The sequence below is a fragment of the Vipera berus genome (assembly GCF_964194415.1).
Source record: "Vipera berus genome assembly, chromosome: 6".
Classification (NCBI taxonomy): Eukaryota; Metazoa; Chordata; class Lepidosauria; order Squamata; family Viperidae; genus Vipera; species Vipera berus.
The window spans coordinates 78,274,538-78,292,944 of NC_138208.1; the positions used below are offsets into that span (position 1 = coordinate 78,274,538).

The 18,407-nt window shown below is 44.2% G+C and overlaps 1 protein-coding gene across 1 annotated transcript in view; it reads right to left on the reverse strand.

Annotated features, from left to right (window-relative positions):
* MICAL3 (microtubule associated monooxygenase, calponin and LIM domain containing 3) overlaps positions 1–18,407 on the reverse strand; it is a 203,546-nt gene that overhangs the window by 16,667 nt on the left and 168,472 nt on the right. Inside the window, exons 35-38 of the mRNA XM_081331790.1 lie at positions 17,789–17,883; positions 14,155–14,205; positions 11,698–11,805; positions 10,912–11,005 (exon numbers count right to left, since the gene is read on the reverse strand). Coding sequence (XP_081187916.1) covers positions 10,912–11,005; positions 11,698–11,805; positions 14,155–14,205; positions 17,789–17,883 — 348 coding nt within the window. The remainder of the gene's footprint in view (positions 1–10,911; positions 11,006–11,697; positions 11,806–14,154; positions 14,206–17,788; positions 17,884–18,407) is intronic.

Consider the following 18,407-nt stretch of genomic DNA (forward strand, 5'->3'; position numbering starts at 1 on the left):
CAGTGATGATATTACCTAGTTTGGGTAACGAAATGTCTGCAAGAAAACAACCAAGCTCAGAGAGCACCAAGGACCCCTCCAGGATGACTTGCTCACTTCATCCTTCATCCTTCAGTTGCTCAGCCATGTTGCCCACTTTTATCTAGGGAGCTAAAGAAGTGCTAGGTTTTCCTCTTGCAACTATTTTTAATTTTTTACTCATTTTTCAGAGGAGTGTTCACCAATAGGACTCAATAGAATCCAGGGGTTTGCTTATGAGATCCTAAGAAGCTCTGAGTTGTTAAATAACTTGTAACAACTTTCCTCAACAAAAAATCACTTTGTATAAATAAAATAATAATTAATGTAGGTCTCTTGATAGGTTCACAGAACTAAAAAGTGTGGGCCAATACTGTTTGAACTGAGTAACACAAAATCTCAAAATTCAGCGACATTAAGGAGCTGCCATGTCTCTTCTGTAGAAAAGGAATATTGCTCCCCAAAATTATGTTCTATGAAAATCAAATGGAAAATTCTTCCAATAGAACATCCTTTAGATCCAAAATGTTGGTTTTAAAAATATTTGCAAAGTAATTATGTGAATATGTTTTATTTATTAAAAGCATCCCCCTCTATGGATTGTAAAAGAAGAAAAAGACATAGAATATGAATTATTTAAAATTCAATTTCTAGTAAGAAATTGCCAATAACACACCCAAGATACCAAACTTTCCTTTGGTGGCTTTCTTAGACAGCACGCAGACAGAAGTTGGTGGCAACTGCCAAAGTTTGTGAGCACCATTAAAAAGCATTAAAATACCTATTACTTGATTATTGTTGGTTTGTCATTGGGAAAAAGTAGAAGACTGATTTTTTTTCTCCCCTTCCAGTGCCAAAATATCTCAGGCTACTTCTAAACTGTACAAACTATACTTCTCTTGATACATAACAGAATTTTTGCCTGATGCAGAGAACTCCATAATCTCCAGAAAAATAGAGAGTGCAAATTTGTGCTTTAGGCAGAAGAGAGGTTTTCCTTTCTTTACATCTTCACAATAACAACTCTGTGAGATAAGCTGGACTGAGCGATGGGACTGGTTCAAAATCACCCATGAGTTTCTATGTCTGGGACTCTGTGGTCCAACATCTTAGCCACCAAACCATTTTGCCTCTTTATGAAATGTATACCAAACAGAAATATAACTAGAGGGTCTAGGTCAGGGGTAGGCCACCTTGGCTCTTTTATGACTCGTGGACTTCAACTCCCATGGCTGGCTCAGGAATTCTAGGAGTTGAAGTCCACGAGTCATAAAAGAGCCAAGGTTGCCTACCCCTGGTCTAGGTGTACCTCCAGAGTGAAACAACCCACTTCACAAGGATCTTATTTTTAACATACATCATCAGCCAATCATGGATGGCTGTTTTATAAAGTTTCTCTTCCCATCATGCAGTGTCAGAAGAGTATCATCTCTGGCCACATTGACAATTAGTTATTAAAGCAGAATGTAGCTCTTCAGTACAGATAGTCCTCGAGCTACGAGTGTAATGGAGCCTGCCCATTTCACTCATAACTCCAAAACTCATGGGAGTGAATCTTGTACCTCGAACGAGATCACTCCCTTGCTTGTTAAAATGCACACGGCTCATTAAGTGAACATGAGGTATCTCAGGGTGGGGAAGGCCAGGGAGGACCTAGTGATGGAATAGGCCCCAAGGCCTTCCTGAATCACTAAGATACCTCATGCTTCCCCCTCCTTTCCTGCCGCGCTAGACTCACCTGGAAAAGATCCGTCTCCTCTCTGCTGCGGTTTCTGCTGCCGCCCGCTTCTGAGGCCGGGGGAGGCTTCCACAGCCCTCTGGTGGTCCGATCCGGGCACTGGAGGCCTTCTCCAGGCTGCTGCCGCCCAGATCTGAGGCCGTGGGATGCTTCCGCAGCCTTCCAACGGCCTGTTTCCAGACGGCAGCGGCGTGGAGAAGGGTTCCAGTGCCCGGATCGGACCACCAGAGGGCCGTGGAAGCGTCCCCCAGCTTCGGTTCCATTCTCTGTTGCAGCGAACAGAGGCCTAAAGTACCATGAGATCACGCGAGATCAGTAGCGTGAAATCTCGCCCCACTGATCTCGCATGATCTTCCATTACTTTTGGCCTCCATTCTCTGCGAATGCACCGAAGGCCTGGAGCAACCAAGAAAGTGAAAGATCCTGATCTTCACAGGGTAAGTATTGAAGGCCTGGTGCCTAGGGAGACCCGGGGCGGGGGAGGGAGGGTATAACCAGGCTGAATGTTGCAGAGCCACTGCAGTTGCTCGTAAGGGAAAACAACTGCTGTGGCACTGCAATATTCGTAATTTCGGGACTTGCTCATAAGCACTAGGGGGCACTTATCGCGTAACTTTGAACGAGCATTAAGTGAACACTCGTAACTTGGGGATTACCTGTAATTTATTTCAAAAATTTTATACCCCTGCATTCTGTGCAGTATACAAAAACAACAAAACAATATCAATAATACACTATAATCAAGTACAATAAAAGTCCAGGGTGACCCACTAGTATAATATAGGCACTAAAGGCCTACTTCAAATGAATGTAATGTTAGTAACTTCTTAAATGCCAAAAGCGATTGGAGTAGGTGTATCTGTGGAGACAGAATTTTGAAAGATTTGGGGGATACCACACAGAAGTCTTGCTTTTTAATCCATGGCCTCTTAGCTTCACATACAATAGTATTTTGGCCACTGTCTAAATGTCCTTAGAGACCAGGAAGACTCACTTAGGATTACTGCTTAATGCATCAAACTGACAAACTATATTAAAAAAAAAGATGGGAAGATATAGGTGGGAAATAGTTGAGGATAAGTCACGACTGAGATTTCAGTGACATGAACATCTGGAAATCTTATGTTGCTCTTGATAGCAGAAGAGTTTGCTCCAAGTCTAAATTTCTCAGCAAAAATGTTTTTTTAATAATAGTATCAAACTATTTTAAATTCTTAACCCTGAGTTGAAAAGACAATTACCAATAATGGTGGGCTGGCCCAAAAGTGAAACCTTGGGGAAGGCAGGTCTCTGGATATTTTCCTCACCCACCATCACATTTTATATATATAGTGAAACTGTGATGATCTGCCTACTTATTCACCACCATTGCATGTAATATGTGGGAGGTAATGATCTCTTGTTTACAAGATTTCTCAGTCTCTTATGACTCTATTTACCAGGATGTCATAGACAACCCAACCAAAAATAAAAGAAAAAAGTAAAAAAAAAGTTCACCTGCGTTGAGGGAAACCTACATATGAAAGGACAAATATGCAGGGTTTTTTTTTGTCATAGAACGCTCAGAACAGAGTTCCGGCACCTTTTTTGGATGGAGCCTTGTAGGGTAGGCAAGGGTTAGGGTTGTATGACATGTGTGAGTTCCGGCACCTTTTTCTTTTATAAAAAAGCACTGCAAATATGGATTAATGGATTACACCCTGTTGTTGACCCAGGAAAGTGGACTAACAAAGGCATGTATTATCTACAGACTAATGGAATGTTTATAAATGTATCTTCCTCCCTTAGGAAGAAGATATATATCTACCTTCTTTAGAAAAGCAGGGTTGGTAATGTCTCTAGAACTAGTAAAGAAATTACAATACAATGCAAGAGCTCAAAGGAGGTTCTCAGTCATCCAGGTCAAGGCTGTCCAAAGATGCTTTTTTTAAAAAAGACAACTGGATATTTTTGATTTTTCATTAAGACATTTTGCTTTTCATCCAACAAGCTTCTTCAGTTCTAATTAACAGGTAGGGATTCCTTTAAAAAAAGCACCTTTGGGTCAATACAAGGGAAGAGAAAACCTTCTCCTAAAACACTCCTGCTGTCTATCAAACTGGAGAGTTCATCTCCAATGGTGGCCAAGCCTTGGGCCTATCTTTCTCCACTCCAATCTCAGGTCTGTGGAGTTCACTTCCCAACATAATGCAGGGATTGCTACACCCATTGTGTGTACAAAGGCTTTAAGCCCATATCTTTCCTAATGACCTATGAGAATGATCTGCCTTTTTAAGAAAACATTTATCCTTTCTCATGCGCTCATTTAATCTCAATACAAGCTTGTACAAACTGTCTATGTCTCGTATGTTTTAAAGTAACTGTTAGATTCTTAGCGACGCTGTAAGCCAACTGCTTATATGACAGTTATCTACAATCAAATGTAAATGGATAAATAAGCTTTAAATAGAAGAATGTCAGAACCACTCTTCCACTGTTGTTCCTGTTCTGTACCAGCCTGCTACCGGCCTTGCAGAAAGGCAACCCCTGTACAAACGGCAGAGGCTGGAAAACGTCTGCCAAATTTATTACACAAACAAACAAAACATGAAACAAGATACCGGAGCTTTGATCCTCTATCGGAGCGGTTGCTTTCAGCAAACCAGCCCTCCCCCAAACACTCCCTTTATAAGAGTTCAGGGCGTGGCCTCTCTTTGCCTCCTTCCGAGAAGTCCCACAGCCTTTCTCTGCTTGCTCCTACTTGACTGCCTCCTGCGTCGGGCGTCCTTGAACAGGGCCAGCTGTGGGTCATCTTCATCCACACTGTCGAGCTCACGCAGCTGGGTCTCCACCAAGTAAGAGGGGCCTGGCTGAGGGCTCTGCGGAGCCTCCAAGCCATCATCAGCAAGTTCTTCTTCAACACCCCCCTCCTCCCCCTCATCTGAGTCATCCGAGTCATCCGACCCAACTGCCGAACCCACAGGCTGACCCTGAATCACAACACTATCCCGCACCGCAGGGCCCTTCCCCCGGGGCTGCCGATCCAGATGCGGTCGGGATGGGAATTGTTCATGAAAAGCAGTCACCAACGCAGGGGCATGAACGGCGGTCGCGTCTTCCCAGGTGAAGTCCTCTGGTCCGTAACCTTTCCACTCGATCAGGTACTGGAAACGACCTTTCAGCCAACGGGAATCCCTGATGCTGGCGACCTCGTACTCGGGGGTGCTGCCTCCATCACGAGGTCCTGATGGGGGAGGTTCCGCTCGGCGGAGTGGACAAGCCGGTTGCTCGGGGACCAACAGAGACCGATGAAAGACTGGGTGCACGCGCAGGGAACGTGGCAGAGTTAAGCGATAGGCGACCGGATTGATGACAGCCTCGACTGGGAACGGTCCTAAATATCGGTGATCTAACTTTCTCACCGGCCGTGTTGACGGTAGGTTCCTGGTGGACAACCAGACCCGATCCCCCACCGATAGTGGAGGCGTATCCCGTCTTGACCGATCAGCAAACCTTTTGTAATCGGCCTTGGCCTTCTCCAACTGACGTCGCACCAATCGATGGATCGCCTGTAACTCTGCCATGAAGTCGTTCGCTGCCGGCTCCGGTGAGTCCACGGGAGAAAGGGGGAAAAACCGGGGGTGATAACCCACATTGGCCAAGAACGGTGTCATCTGTGTGGAGGTGTGCTGCGAATTGTTAAATGCAAACTCAGCTATGGCCAGATAGTCCACCCAATTGTTCTGCTGCAGATTGACGTAGCAGCGCAGATATTGTTCCAGGATACCGATGACCTTCTCGGTTCCCCCGTCAGTTTGAGGATGATGCGCGGACGAGAGGCAAATCTTGATATCCAACGCATGCATCAACTCCTGCCAGAAGCGGGCTGTAAACTGGGCCCCCCTATCGGAGACGACTCTATCAGGGAGGCCGTGCAGCCGATACACCTGCTGAATGAACATACGACTAGTGGCGCGGGCTGACGGTAAGCCGCGACAGGGGATGAAGTGCGCCATCTTGGTCAGCATGTCCACCACCACATACACTGTCGTGAAACCAGAGGATGGGGGTAAATCCGTCAGAAAGTCCATGGACACAGCCCCCCAGGGTCTTTTGGGTGTTGGCAAGGGCTGCAGTAATCCAGGCGGGGCCCCTGTCGCTGACTTGGCCTGCCTGCATGGGATGCAGGAGGTGACATAGGACTGGACGTCGTGTCGGACTCGGGGCCACCAGAAGGTACGGGAGACCAGGTTCAGGGTCTTGAACAGGCCAAAATGCCCCGCTGCCGGGTTATCGTGACACTGGCTGAGGATGAGTCCCCTGAGTGGCCCTCCCGGAACATAGAGCCAGTCACGATAATACAAGAGTCCATCCGTGACCGTCCAAGGAGAATCTGGCCCCACCTCCTCCTTCCGCTGAGCCACCCACTCCTCCTGCTGCTGTGCCTCCCGGATCCGAGCCCGTATATCAACCGGCTCCCGTACCGCAGCAAAAGACTCGACGGGGATCACTGTCCTGGGCAGAAGCTTGTATTCCACTTGGGTATATTCGGGCTTCCTGGACAGAGCATCCGCTCTTTGATTGTGCCCGCTTGGTATGTACCGAACCCGGAAGTCAAACCTCGCAAAGAAAAGAGACCACCGGATCTGGCGTTGGTTCAAATTCCGAGCGGTCTGCAGGCTTTCCAGATTCTTATGGTCCGTCCGGACCTCGATTTGATGCCGCGCTCCCTCCAGATGATGCCTCCAGGCCTCGAACGCCGCTTTGATGGCCAGCAGCTCCTTCTCCCAGATTGTATAATTGCGCTCCGAAGGGTTCAGTTTTCGTGAATGATACGCGCAAGGGAAAAGGGTACCGCTGGGCGTCGTTGCCTGGAGTAACACTGCCCCAATGGCAATGTCGGAGGCGTCCGCCTCCACGACAAACGGCCGTTGCGGGTCAGGATGCTTCAAGATGGGCTCCTTCATGAAGGCTTCCTTCAAAGACTGGAAAGCCTGTTGTTCTGGTGCGTTCCACTGGAACCGAGTCTTCTTCTGCAGGAGCCGGGTGAGGGGGGCTGTCAAGGCAGCAAACCCAGGGATGAAAGTTCGGTAATAGTTGGCAAATCCAAGAAGTCGCTGAACATCCTTCACGCGACGCGGGGGTTGCCAACTCTGCAAAGACTCAACCTTACTCGGCTCCATGGCGATGCCCTCAGGAGAAATGCGGTGACCCAGGAAATCGATGGTCACCCGGTAGAACTGGCACTTTTCCAACTTGGCAAACAGCCGATGTTCTCGGAGTCGCTGCAGGACCTGACGGAGATGCTGATGGTGCACCTCACGTGACGGGGAGTAGATCAGGATGTCGTCCAAGTAGATCACGACAAACTGGTCCAACAAATCCCGGAAAATGTCATTCATGAAGTGCTGAAACACAGCGGGGGCGTTGGTCAGGCCAAACGGCATCACCGTGTACTCAAAATGTCCATAGCGAGTACCAAACGCCGTCTTCCACTCATCACCCGGCCGAACCCTGACGAGGTTGTAAGCTCCACGCAGGTCCAGTTTCGTGAAGATCTTAGCCTCCCGGAGTCGGTCCAAGAGTTCGGGGATGAGGGGCAGCGGGTAACGGTTGCGCACCGTGATGGCGTTGAGTTTCCGGTAATCGCAGCAAAGCCGTAATTCGCCCGACTTCTTTTTGACGAAGAGCACGGGTGCAGACACTGGCGAGGACGAGGGCCGGATGAAACCGCGAGCCAAATTCTTCTCCAGAAAGTCCCGCAATGCAGCCAACTCGGGCTCCGACATGGAGTACAAACGCCCCACTGGGAGAGGCGCATCAGGGACTAAATCAATGGGGCAGTCATAGGGCCTGTGCGGGGGTAATTGATCCGCCTCTGTCTCGCTGAACACATCAGCAAAGTCGGACAGTTCGGGAGGCAAGGAAACCCCTGGGGAACCCTCCACCTGGCCGGCACAGATATGGCGAGAGTGGTCCACGCACTGCAAGCTTGGGAAGGTGACCAAGTTCTGTGACCAATAGATCTGTGGGTCATGCGCCCGGAGCCACGCCAGTCCCAAGACCACGGGGAAGTGCAGATCTGAAGTGATATAGAACTGGATGGCCTCCACATGGGAACTGATGGCCATACATAATGGTTGCGTGGCGGCCGTAATAGGCCCAGACAGGAGCACTCGACCATCGATAGTCTCCACTAACATGGGCGGATCCACCGGGCACTGGGGAACAGCCCATTTGGCCACAAATGCTGAGTCCATAAAGTTTGTGGTGGCCCCAGAGTCAATTAAGGCATGGACTGGAATCCCCTCTGGCTTGCCAGGAAGGATCAGACGTGCCTCCAAAATCAAATGCCGTGGAGGTCCACAGGCAGCATCGGAAGGACGTCGCTCGGTGTTGTTGTGGGACGCCCGATCTATCACACCGTCTAGATCGGGCTCGGGGCGTTTCCCGACAGAAAAGTAGGGGACTTTCTCGGGGCAGGCTCGGTCACTGATGCCCGCTGTCGCTTCTTTGGGCAAAAAGCAGCCAAATGTCCAGGATCCCCACAGTAAAAACACAACCCCCCCGACCGTCGTCTGTTCATTTCAGTCACCGATAGACGAGACCTGGCGGCACCCAGCTCCATTGGCTCCTCCCTTTGAACTGGGGGCTCACGCACAACAGGGGCGGCAGGGGTCTGTGGGGTGGCACGGCGACTCCTTCGCTGCTGCAACCGAGCATCGATCCGCAGGCAGAGATGGATCAGCCCATTCAGGTCTGAGGGAATATCCACACGGGCCAGCTCATCCAACATCTCCTCCGACAATCCATCCTGGAAGGCATCCACGAGCGCAGCCTCATTCCAGGCGGAATCCTGGCTAAGCAGCCGGAAATCGCTGATATAGCCCTGTAGGGGGCGTTGACCCTGCCTCAGAGCTTTCAGACGCCGAGTGGCAGTCTGCGTCTTAATAGGGTCCTCATACATCTGACGCATATGGTCACAAAACCCCACAAAGTTGTCCAACAATGGGCTAGGTTGAACCAGCAGAGGCGTGCCCCAACGAGCTGCATCACCCGAAAGAAGGCTTAACACAAACCCCACCTTATCCCGGTCAGTGGGGAAATCAGCTGCTCTCACGCTGATAAAGAGCTGGCATTGTCCCAGGAAAGCAGGAAACAGTTCTGGAGTACCTGTAAATTTATCCGGCATTGCAACTTGGCATTTTCTCCTGGGTGGGGGTGCAGCATGAACCTGTGCTTGCAGTTGAGCCACCTGAGCTGCCAGCAAAGTGAGTTGCTGGGTGAGCTGGGCATTTTCAGCACGTAGCTGCTCCATAATATTAGTAAGGGGTGGGAGGCTGAAAGCAAACTGTTCTGTACCAGCCTGCTACCGGCCTTGCAGAAAGGCAACCCCTGTACAAACGGCAGAGGCTGGAAAACGTCTGCCAAATTTATTACACAAACAAACAAAACATGAAACAAGATACCGGAGCTTTGATCCTCTATCGGAGCGGTTGCTTTCAGCAAACCAGCCCTCCCCCAAACACTCCCTTTATAAGAGTTCAGGGCGTGGCCTCTCTTTGCCTCCTTCCGAGAAGTCCCACAGCCTTTCTCTGCTTGCTCCTACTTGACTGCCTCCTGCGTCGGGCGTCCTTGAACAGGGCCAGCTGTGGGTCATCTTCATCCACACTGTCGAGCTCACGCAGCTGGGTCTCCACCAAGTAAGAGGGGCCTGGCTGAGGGCTCTGCGGAGCCTCCAAGCCATCATCAGCAAGTTCTTCTTCAACACCCCCCTCCTCCCCCTCATCTGAGTCATCCGAGTCATCCGACCCAACTGCCGAACCCACAGGCTGACCCTGAATCACAACAGTACCCATCTTTTAAGAAATGGGTGAACTGAGGGGTTTCTGGATACCAAATAACATAAAATAATTGTGCAGATTGCAAAAGGACCGCTGGGATTGGTAGCTTCTTTGGCCTCAGTATTTAGGGCTTGTCCTTAAATCAGAAGTTCTTAACCTGGGGACTGCCAAGGGACTACCTAGGATAGTAACAAGTCTATTTTGACAGACAAAGACTAACTCTATTGTATTCTTGTAAGAAAATTCAACTGGGAAAAATGGTTTTCTAAGTTTTTAGAAGAAACTTTTACTACACTGATTTTCTTCTTCCGAAGCAACAGTTTCCTCACTGGAGAAGATCAGTTTTGCCTTATTCTAAGAAAAGGGGAAGCATCATTTATGTTTTCTCTTCTACCAAAAATATCCTCACTTAGAATTTACCCCCATCTCAAAGTCCAGGGAAACTTACTGCATGACACAATATCATCACGCTTTAATGACATCTGCTACAGATGATGTGATGACTAATATTGCTCAAGAAGCTTTCGTTTTCTTAATCTGGGGCCTTCCAGATCTGTTCAAGCTGCAACTCCCAGATAGCTTGACATAAAATCTAGAATGCTGGCATGACTTAAGCCCAATACTTCTGAGGAACTACCAGATGAGGGAATATTACAACTGACATTTCAAAAAGGGAAACGTCAGGTGTTTGTTGTGAACTTTTACTTCCCCCCCACCTTTCTCTATCTGTGTAAACTCCAGGAACCGCTCACTAAAACGAGTTACCAAGGGTGCAAAGTCATTCTATGACGAGAAGATGCAGAACATCATTTCGTGCATTGTATGAATGTATGTTCCATATATCTTGGTGAGAAGACTGGGTTGATGAAAAATAAGTAAAGAGTATGTGCCATTGGTTTGGGCTGTTCTGTGATGGTCCCTTGCAAGGTCACTAATTTTAACTCACAGCATGATGAATTAAAACCATGACAGATTTCATTGTCTCCCTTTCACTTGCTGAAAACAGCCGAGTCTTACTATGGCAAGTTTTAGTTCCAAAACGAAGTGCAAGTACATCACAACTTTCTGGAAAACATTAAGAATTGGCCAAAAGCTGAAAAACAGAGGTTTGGGCTGAAATCCCCTTCTATGGTGTTATCTTGACGTGAACACAACTTTGCAGATAACAGAACTAGTGAATTTTTATTCACATATTGAAAGGATTGATGAATTTGCAACTTAGAAGGCAACCTGTTTTCTAGAGACAGCATAACCGTCATTACATATTTTTGCAGGAAAATTTGAGAAGGCTTTCTAAAAAGGACAGACACAATAAGAAATGCCAGAATGTACCTGCTTCACCCCTGAGGGCTTTTTCCACTGCAACTCCCCTCTCTTCCAGCTGTCTTTGCTTCTCTTCAACCTGCTCTAGTTGTCTTTGGATAATCTATGGAAGGAGAACAACGATCCTAATGACTATGCACTTTGCATATATGAGATTTTCCCCTTCTAGTATTGCAAAGAAAGACATACCCATTAGCAGTCCCATTTCTACACCCTACCAGTTGATTCTGTAGGAACATTACAACACAGTCAAGTGCATATCCATCACTCTAGTGACTGTTAGTGACACCTCTCCCTCCCTAGCTTTTACCACAACGACACATAGAGATGCCGCCACAGAACAATACTCACAGCTGGCAACAAAACCTTTTCTATATATTATGACTGATTAACAGGGCAATAATTTATTCTTTTTCTTCTTGGGCCTCAGATCCTGTAGACCAGGGGTCTCCAAACCTGGCCCTTTTATAACTTGTGGACTTCCAACTCCCAGAATTCCTCAGTCAGCATGCCTGGCTGAGGAATTCTGGGAGTTGAAGTCCACAAGTCATAAAAGGGCCAAGTTTGAAGACTCCTGTTGTAGACTTTTACAGTAGCACCCCCAATATACTACACTGCCCAACATTAAAGCAAGCAGAGGGAGACAAAATTTCAAGTTGTACCTGAATGACTGCAATCTTCTTTTAGGGCTTCATAAATCTGAAGTATATTTTCTGATCCACCATGCGGAGAGATAAGCATGTTTCCTTTCTTACAAATTTATGAAAAGCATTTTCCAGAAAAGCACAGCTGTACCTGGGCCCTGTGTAACCTCTTCAGCTCTTCTTGCTTGGCTTGACGACGAGCAGCTTTTTGTACTCGTCTGGTCAGCTTGGCATTGAGTTCCTCCTCCGTGTAGGCTTTCTGCAGTAACAAGAAATAAAACGTAGTTTAATCCCTTGTTGAAAGTTGTCCCTAGTTTCTGGGATTGAAGCGTCCTACTTTTCTAGCGCACTGTGCCACTTGCTGTGCTTTCAGTTCAGCAAGCAAGTTGTCCTTCCAGGTGTGTGTGTGTGTGCGTGTGTGCTAATGGTGCAGCAGATAAGCTTTGGTGGGGTTCTAAGAGGGGAAGGAAGAGGCTTGAACCAGATGCAAAGCAGTGATTTTTACAGCTTCAAGTTATGACTATCTTCTTAATGGTCCTTATGGTTTGTCACATACCTGGGAGATGCTCTTGATTTCATTCATGTTCTTACCGTATATAAAATCCTATGTATTATTTCTTATAGATCTGTTGAGCAAACATGTAAAGAACTGAGCTAAATGTCCATGGAGATTCTTAGTCATCCAGCTCATGGTTGTCCCAGAGGTGCATTTTTCACCGGACTTTCTTGTTTTTCTTTGCTTCTCCTCCAGAACTGAAGAAGTTTTTTGGATGAGAAGCAAAACATCTTCAAAGAAAAACAAGAAAGTCCAAATGCCTCGTGAAAAAAGCACCTTGGGGACAACTGAGCTAAATATATCTGAGCAAAGTATGGTACATGACCAAGGGCCTTTTTGATGCTGTTGCTAAGACTTTAGTCTGCAACGCAATTCACATTTCAAAAACCCTTCAAATGACCCAACTTGCACAATCATCATAGGGAGAGGAGATGTAATCAGCAGCAGCCATTATGTATTTTGTGATTCACTTGGAAACTATACCACAGGAAAAGGACTGAATTCTCCCTAATATATATTTAAAACAAATCAACTTCCAACGTATCTTCAACCAAAGTACTTGGGAGAAGGGTAAGCTAGAAAATGGGGTCCTTGGTGGTCTCTGATCTTTCACTACCCAAACTAGGTAACATCAGGGAGCACCAAGGACCCCTCAGTTCAACCCTAAGCTGTAAATATTCTCCTTTATTACAAAAAATTGGCCTATCAGGTCAATATTTCAGGGAAAATTTCATGTCAATGAAAATATAACGGGATCACATTAATGATAGTCTTAAAAGATACATTAGCAGTAGCTGCATTACACTTTAGCTATATATTTTTGATACAAATTGTTCTATAATGCTATGATTCATTTAATTTTTTAAAATATGTACTAATCCATGTCATCTAAAGTGATTAATGTGACTTGTATAATTCCTTTTGGAGTTAAAAATTCCTATGTGTCTAATAAAAATATATCCATGTAATATGCTTTATAACCATCTGTTGCATCTCCTTTTATATTAAGAGAGCAGAACTTCATTTATATAAGCAGCTAAAGACTGTTTTCATGTTTCCCACATTTTCACCTCGTTTTAAAAAATCAGTTGAGACAGATCATTGTAGCTGAATCCCTCAACAGGTAAGATGAAGGAAGAGAAGGCATACCATTAAAGTCACCACCAGAGTTCATTAGAGCTAAGAAGATGTCATACAAGAAATCTCTTCAGTGTCCCTTTAAGTTACTCTTCTCCAATTAGGATCAGAGAAGATCAGAATTTGGGGAGCTCCAATTACAATACATTTGGAGCTTGATAAAAGCTGCTTTAAGCCTTCTTCTACTACATTAGTCTGATAATCAGTTCCAATAGTTAAAGTAATACCTTGCAGAGAATGTATAGCTCATGTAATTTGCATAAGGTAAACATTTCATTTTTTCATTATTCATTATTTCATTTTTTCCCTTCACGACTCAAACCTACAACCATAATTGCTTCTTATAGGCCAAGATCTATGCTTCTTAAAAGTCTTTCTTACCCACACAAGGATACAGTGGAAGCTCATCAATCAAGACTCAACATGACACAGTGATTGGGCTGCAAGATTAAGATCATGAAGTTCCAAAGACAAATCCCTGGTTGACTCTGAACCCATTCTTTTTTTCTCTGTTTAACCTACCTCTGAAGAGTTGTTGTGAGAATAAAATGGAGGTAGAATCTATAATATGTAGTAGTATTTCTATCAAACTCTCTTTTAGGTACAGTGCAAATATCTAACCCACCAAGGTAAGCACTTTGTAGAGTGCCTCAAAAAACTGTGATTAAGATCAACAGATTTTCCAGCTGGATCTTCAGTGAAGATATTAGATACATTTCAAATGGACTTGATGGTTTGGGACTTGAAGATGATCTGTTGTGTTGATTTGTTAACTGCTGCATACATGCACAATCTTTGGTTGTATTAGTATAAATGAAGGCAGGGAAAAGCAAAAGAGATATAGGCTATGGAGCTGGCAGGTTAATAACAGGAATGCATGCAACAATGGCCAGTCAATGAGAATGGAAACTCTACCTTTGATGCATAGGATCTCTTGAATGCCAAGGCGTGTGGTATGTAAATCAACTTTAAAAAACGGGGAGGGAGGGGAAGGAATAGCAAAGGCAAAAATAAAAGAAATACATAAAATGGAGCAAGATCAGTTCAACATTGCAACACTCAATACAGAAAGACAATAATAAACAAAAAAAAAGCTGCTTGCAATGTTACATGAAACTACAGAATACAAATACTTCAGAATCTAGAAATATGCAATGGAAGCATATAGCTTTACAAAAAATAAAGTAAAATAATAAAATAATCTTGGGGTCCCAAACCTCAGAGCAATCTCTTCCCTAAGCCCCAGTCAGTATTAGATTTTAAGGGCTTGGGATATTAATTTTCGGATTTAACACTTTATTTGGGTAAGTACACTAAAACACTGACAGGACAGCACAAAACACAAAAGGATGTCTTATTCTGAATGCGTGCCTTTCAATACTTTTAGCTGCACATTCACTTTTTCTGAAACAAACACAAACACGTGAACAGGGAAGTGAGAAAGGTTGGGTAAGTTTTAGATAAAATTCCTGCATTTAGAAAAAAAGGCAACTTATCTGCACCTACATGGCTTAAATGTTTTACGACAGCAGCACATACAGTCTGAGGAAAACTGATTCAGGAATACATGCCACAGAAAGTGATATATTTATTTAGCAGATGCTTTCAACATTATACATCAGATCCTATCTCTCCTCAAATGCTAGTCACTAATGTTATTTTAGTCACCACAAAACAAACAGCTGAGCCTTGGTCTAGAACAGGGGTAGGCAACCTCGGCTCTTTTATGACTCATAGACATCAACTCCCAGAATTCCTGAGTCAGCATAGCTGACTCAGGAATTCTGGGAGTTGAAGTCCATGAGTCATAAAAGAGCCGAGGTTGCCTACCCCTGGTCTAGAAGCCATGCATGAGTAACATTTTCTGCCTGGAAAATCATACTGACTGCTTTGTTTTCCTGGCATAACAATGTTCTCTAGAAAACTTGAGAGCTGCAATAAAAAGTTAGCCTGCACTAATTTACAATTAACAATACAATTTAGAATTCACCAGTGGAACAGCTTGCCTTCAGAAATCGTGGGCAGTCCATCACTGGAGTTTTTAAAGAAGAGACTGGACAGTCACTGAGATAGTATAGGTTCTCCTGCTTGAGTGTGTGTGTGTGTGGGGGGGGGGGCTGGACTAGAAGACCTCCAAGGTCCCTTCCAGCTGTGTTGTACTGTTTGTACTGTTCTGTACCTTGTTTAGAGATATCATTCTCTGTATTCTCATGTAGCATTCTTAAGAACTGGGTTTTAATTTCTGTACTGTTCTATACTGTTCTATGATCATATCTAGTATGTTTCCTTTCTAGCAATATCTCTGTAGTCATTTGACACTACAGAATATCTTCCTGTTAATCCTGTGACTTCTTCACTTAGAAAAACAATTATTTCTGCAGTTAGGGTCTCCCACTAAGACAAGGGCGGGCAATTATGGCCCCTTTACCCATGGCTGACACAGGAATTCTGGGAGTTGAAAACCACAGATCGAAAAGGGGCCATAGTTGCCCACCCCTGCACTAAGATATAAACACACTCAATCTGCCTTAGACCAAAGCTCTGTGTAAGATTTATGTAACCTTCTTGTTCTTCCTTTCCAATCTTCAGTGAGCGACTTTCGAGTTTCCTTCCAAATCCCACACCCCATGACTCAAGAACAATCATGTAAAACTGCATTATCCGCTCATCTATTTATTTCACATACAGTAGTTAAAGTCAAAATATCCCATGCCACCTTGCCACTATTATGAAAAAATGCTACCTAAGGAGAGGGGTACAGCAAAAGCTGTTCAACAATTACATTTAAAGTAGGAGTTAAACCATCTGTTGTTATTTTCAGCCTGATCCTTTAACTACTCTAGGAAATGCCCCTAAATGTACTCTTATTAAAACACTTAGAGTGGATTAGCTAATCTATGGAAAATTTAACTCTTATTCCTAACAAAGTAAGATTTCCTAACTCCCACTTTCAATTTAAATCTTAATACTGTAATTCCTAGCTTCATTGCTCTTTAGGGATTACAACATCTGGAATATCTCTATGTTATGCAAAATAGCAAGCCAAAACAAAATATTCACTTTGTTTTTCAAAGGGGGAACTTGTTCTCTCAGTTACACTTAGGCCCAACCTGCCTCAACTAGCAAGGTTTAGATTTAAAGATGAATGATTACATTGGAACTCATAGGAAGCTACAATCTTTATCTCTTTCCAGTATCACAAGTACATCCTTTTTTTTTTAATTCCCACATGTAATGTAAAACCTGCCATGGAAAGCTAGAAGGGAAACATAAAAGTGGTAGATTTTTTTAAAAAAATCAAATAAAAAGAGCAATTCAAAAAGTATGGTTACAGAGAAGTTAATCCAGGAGAAAAATTCAGGCACTGAACATGAAAAAAGTTGAACTTACTTTGAATCAACGGCTTTATCTTCACTATTCTCCACCCCACCAGAATTGCCTTAAGCTATCCTGGATAAAAGCAAGTCTGGTAGCAAACTCAGTCACAAGAAGGCTTGAGTAGCAAAAAGAACTACATGCAAATAGTTCAGCTTGCAAATAAAACCAATCTGCTATTTTCACCAAGAACTTTGTAGGATAATAATCTTGCACAATTACCAAAATGGGTGGTTACTGCTTTCTCAATTCAAAGTTGACTATTAGTGATTATAGGAATATTTCCGCTAAGTTTTACTGAGCAACAATATAGATATAGTTTGCCATTGTCAAAGTTTGTTTAAAAAATGAAAGTGTATATATGATTATTTTAAAAAAAACTGGCCAATTCCTATGGTTATTGCATAATTTAGAAAAAAATATTCTTTGTACATATTGCCCCTTTGGCAATGTAACTAAACATCTTTTCCACTCCTATTAAAATAACTTTTGGAGTAGCTAGCTGCCTAAACTCACGTAGAATTCAGGACCACACAAGATGCTGAGATTACATGTAGTCCTGGACTTACAACCATTTGTTTAGTGACTGTTTGAATTTACAACAGCACTGAAAACAGTAACTGACAACTAGTTCTGGCAGTTACAAACATTGCAGCATCTCCACAGTCACATGATCAGAATTTGGCCAATTGGCAACTGGCATATATTTATTACAGTTGCAGCTTCTCGGGGGTCATGTGATCACCATTTGTGACTTTCCGAGCTGGCTTCTAACAAGTGAAATAAGTGGGGGAAGTTGTGTTCACTTAATGATCTCATGATTTGCTTAGCAATTTCTGTGATTTGCTTAACAATTGTGCCAATAAAGATTGTAAAATTGGGTGTGACTCACTTAACAACTGCCTTGCTTAGTAATAAACATTCTAGTTCCAATTGTGGCTGTAATCTGAGGACTGCTTCCTCAACATAGTTTCAAACAGACTTATGAATCTTTTGAACAGAAATGAACCTTTTATATATAACATATGAAGCTTGGTCTAATTAATTTTTCTCATTCTTATTGGATCCAGAGATCCAAAATCACAGGGAAATATTCAAATGACCCCATATCAATCTTTGTGAAGTTTTTGTGACTCATCTTGGCTTCAAATGATCATGACGGTTATCAGCCTACCTCTCGTTTAGATCTCTGTGAGGAACGTTCTAAGACATCTTCATTGGAGAGATCAGAATCCTCCGAGAAGCTTAAGTGTTGGCGCAGTTGCAAATCTGAGACAATAAGGAAATGTGTCAAATGGCAAAACTTAAGGAGTAAAACTGATAATGAACTAAATGATCAGACACATAATGATTGTTGAAAAGGGACCATATCATCCCTTCCTGCAACGGTGATTCAACTCAGCCTTTACTAACCATATCTCAGGTCCCAGTCAATGGAGGCTGCTCTAGAAGCAAGGATACCCTCTTTCCCCAACACAACAACCAAACTTTTTTTGCCTTGCTATAACTCCCAGAATCTCCCCGGGCAGTGTAGATGAAGCTGGAGATAAATGATCTGCAGTCAACTATTTCTAAAAAATCTGAGCTACTGCCTATCCCCTGTAACTTCTGCTCATCCCACACAGTCTGAGAAAGTCAGCACATTCTAGATGCTAGTGATTAAACAATGCTGCCTAATGGGTTCCAGGAAGTTGGGTTTCTCAACACCATTCCCCTCCCCCCCCCCGATTCATATTCATTCCCCCCTCAATCAGGCCCTAAACTGACTCATTCTCCAGGTCTTGGGTTAGAAT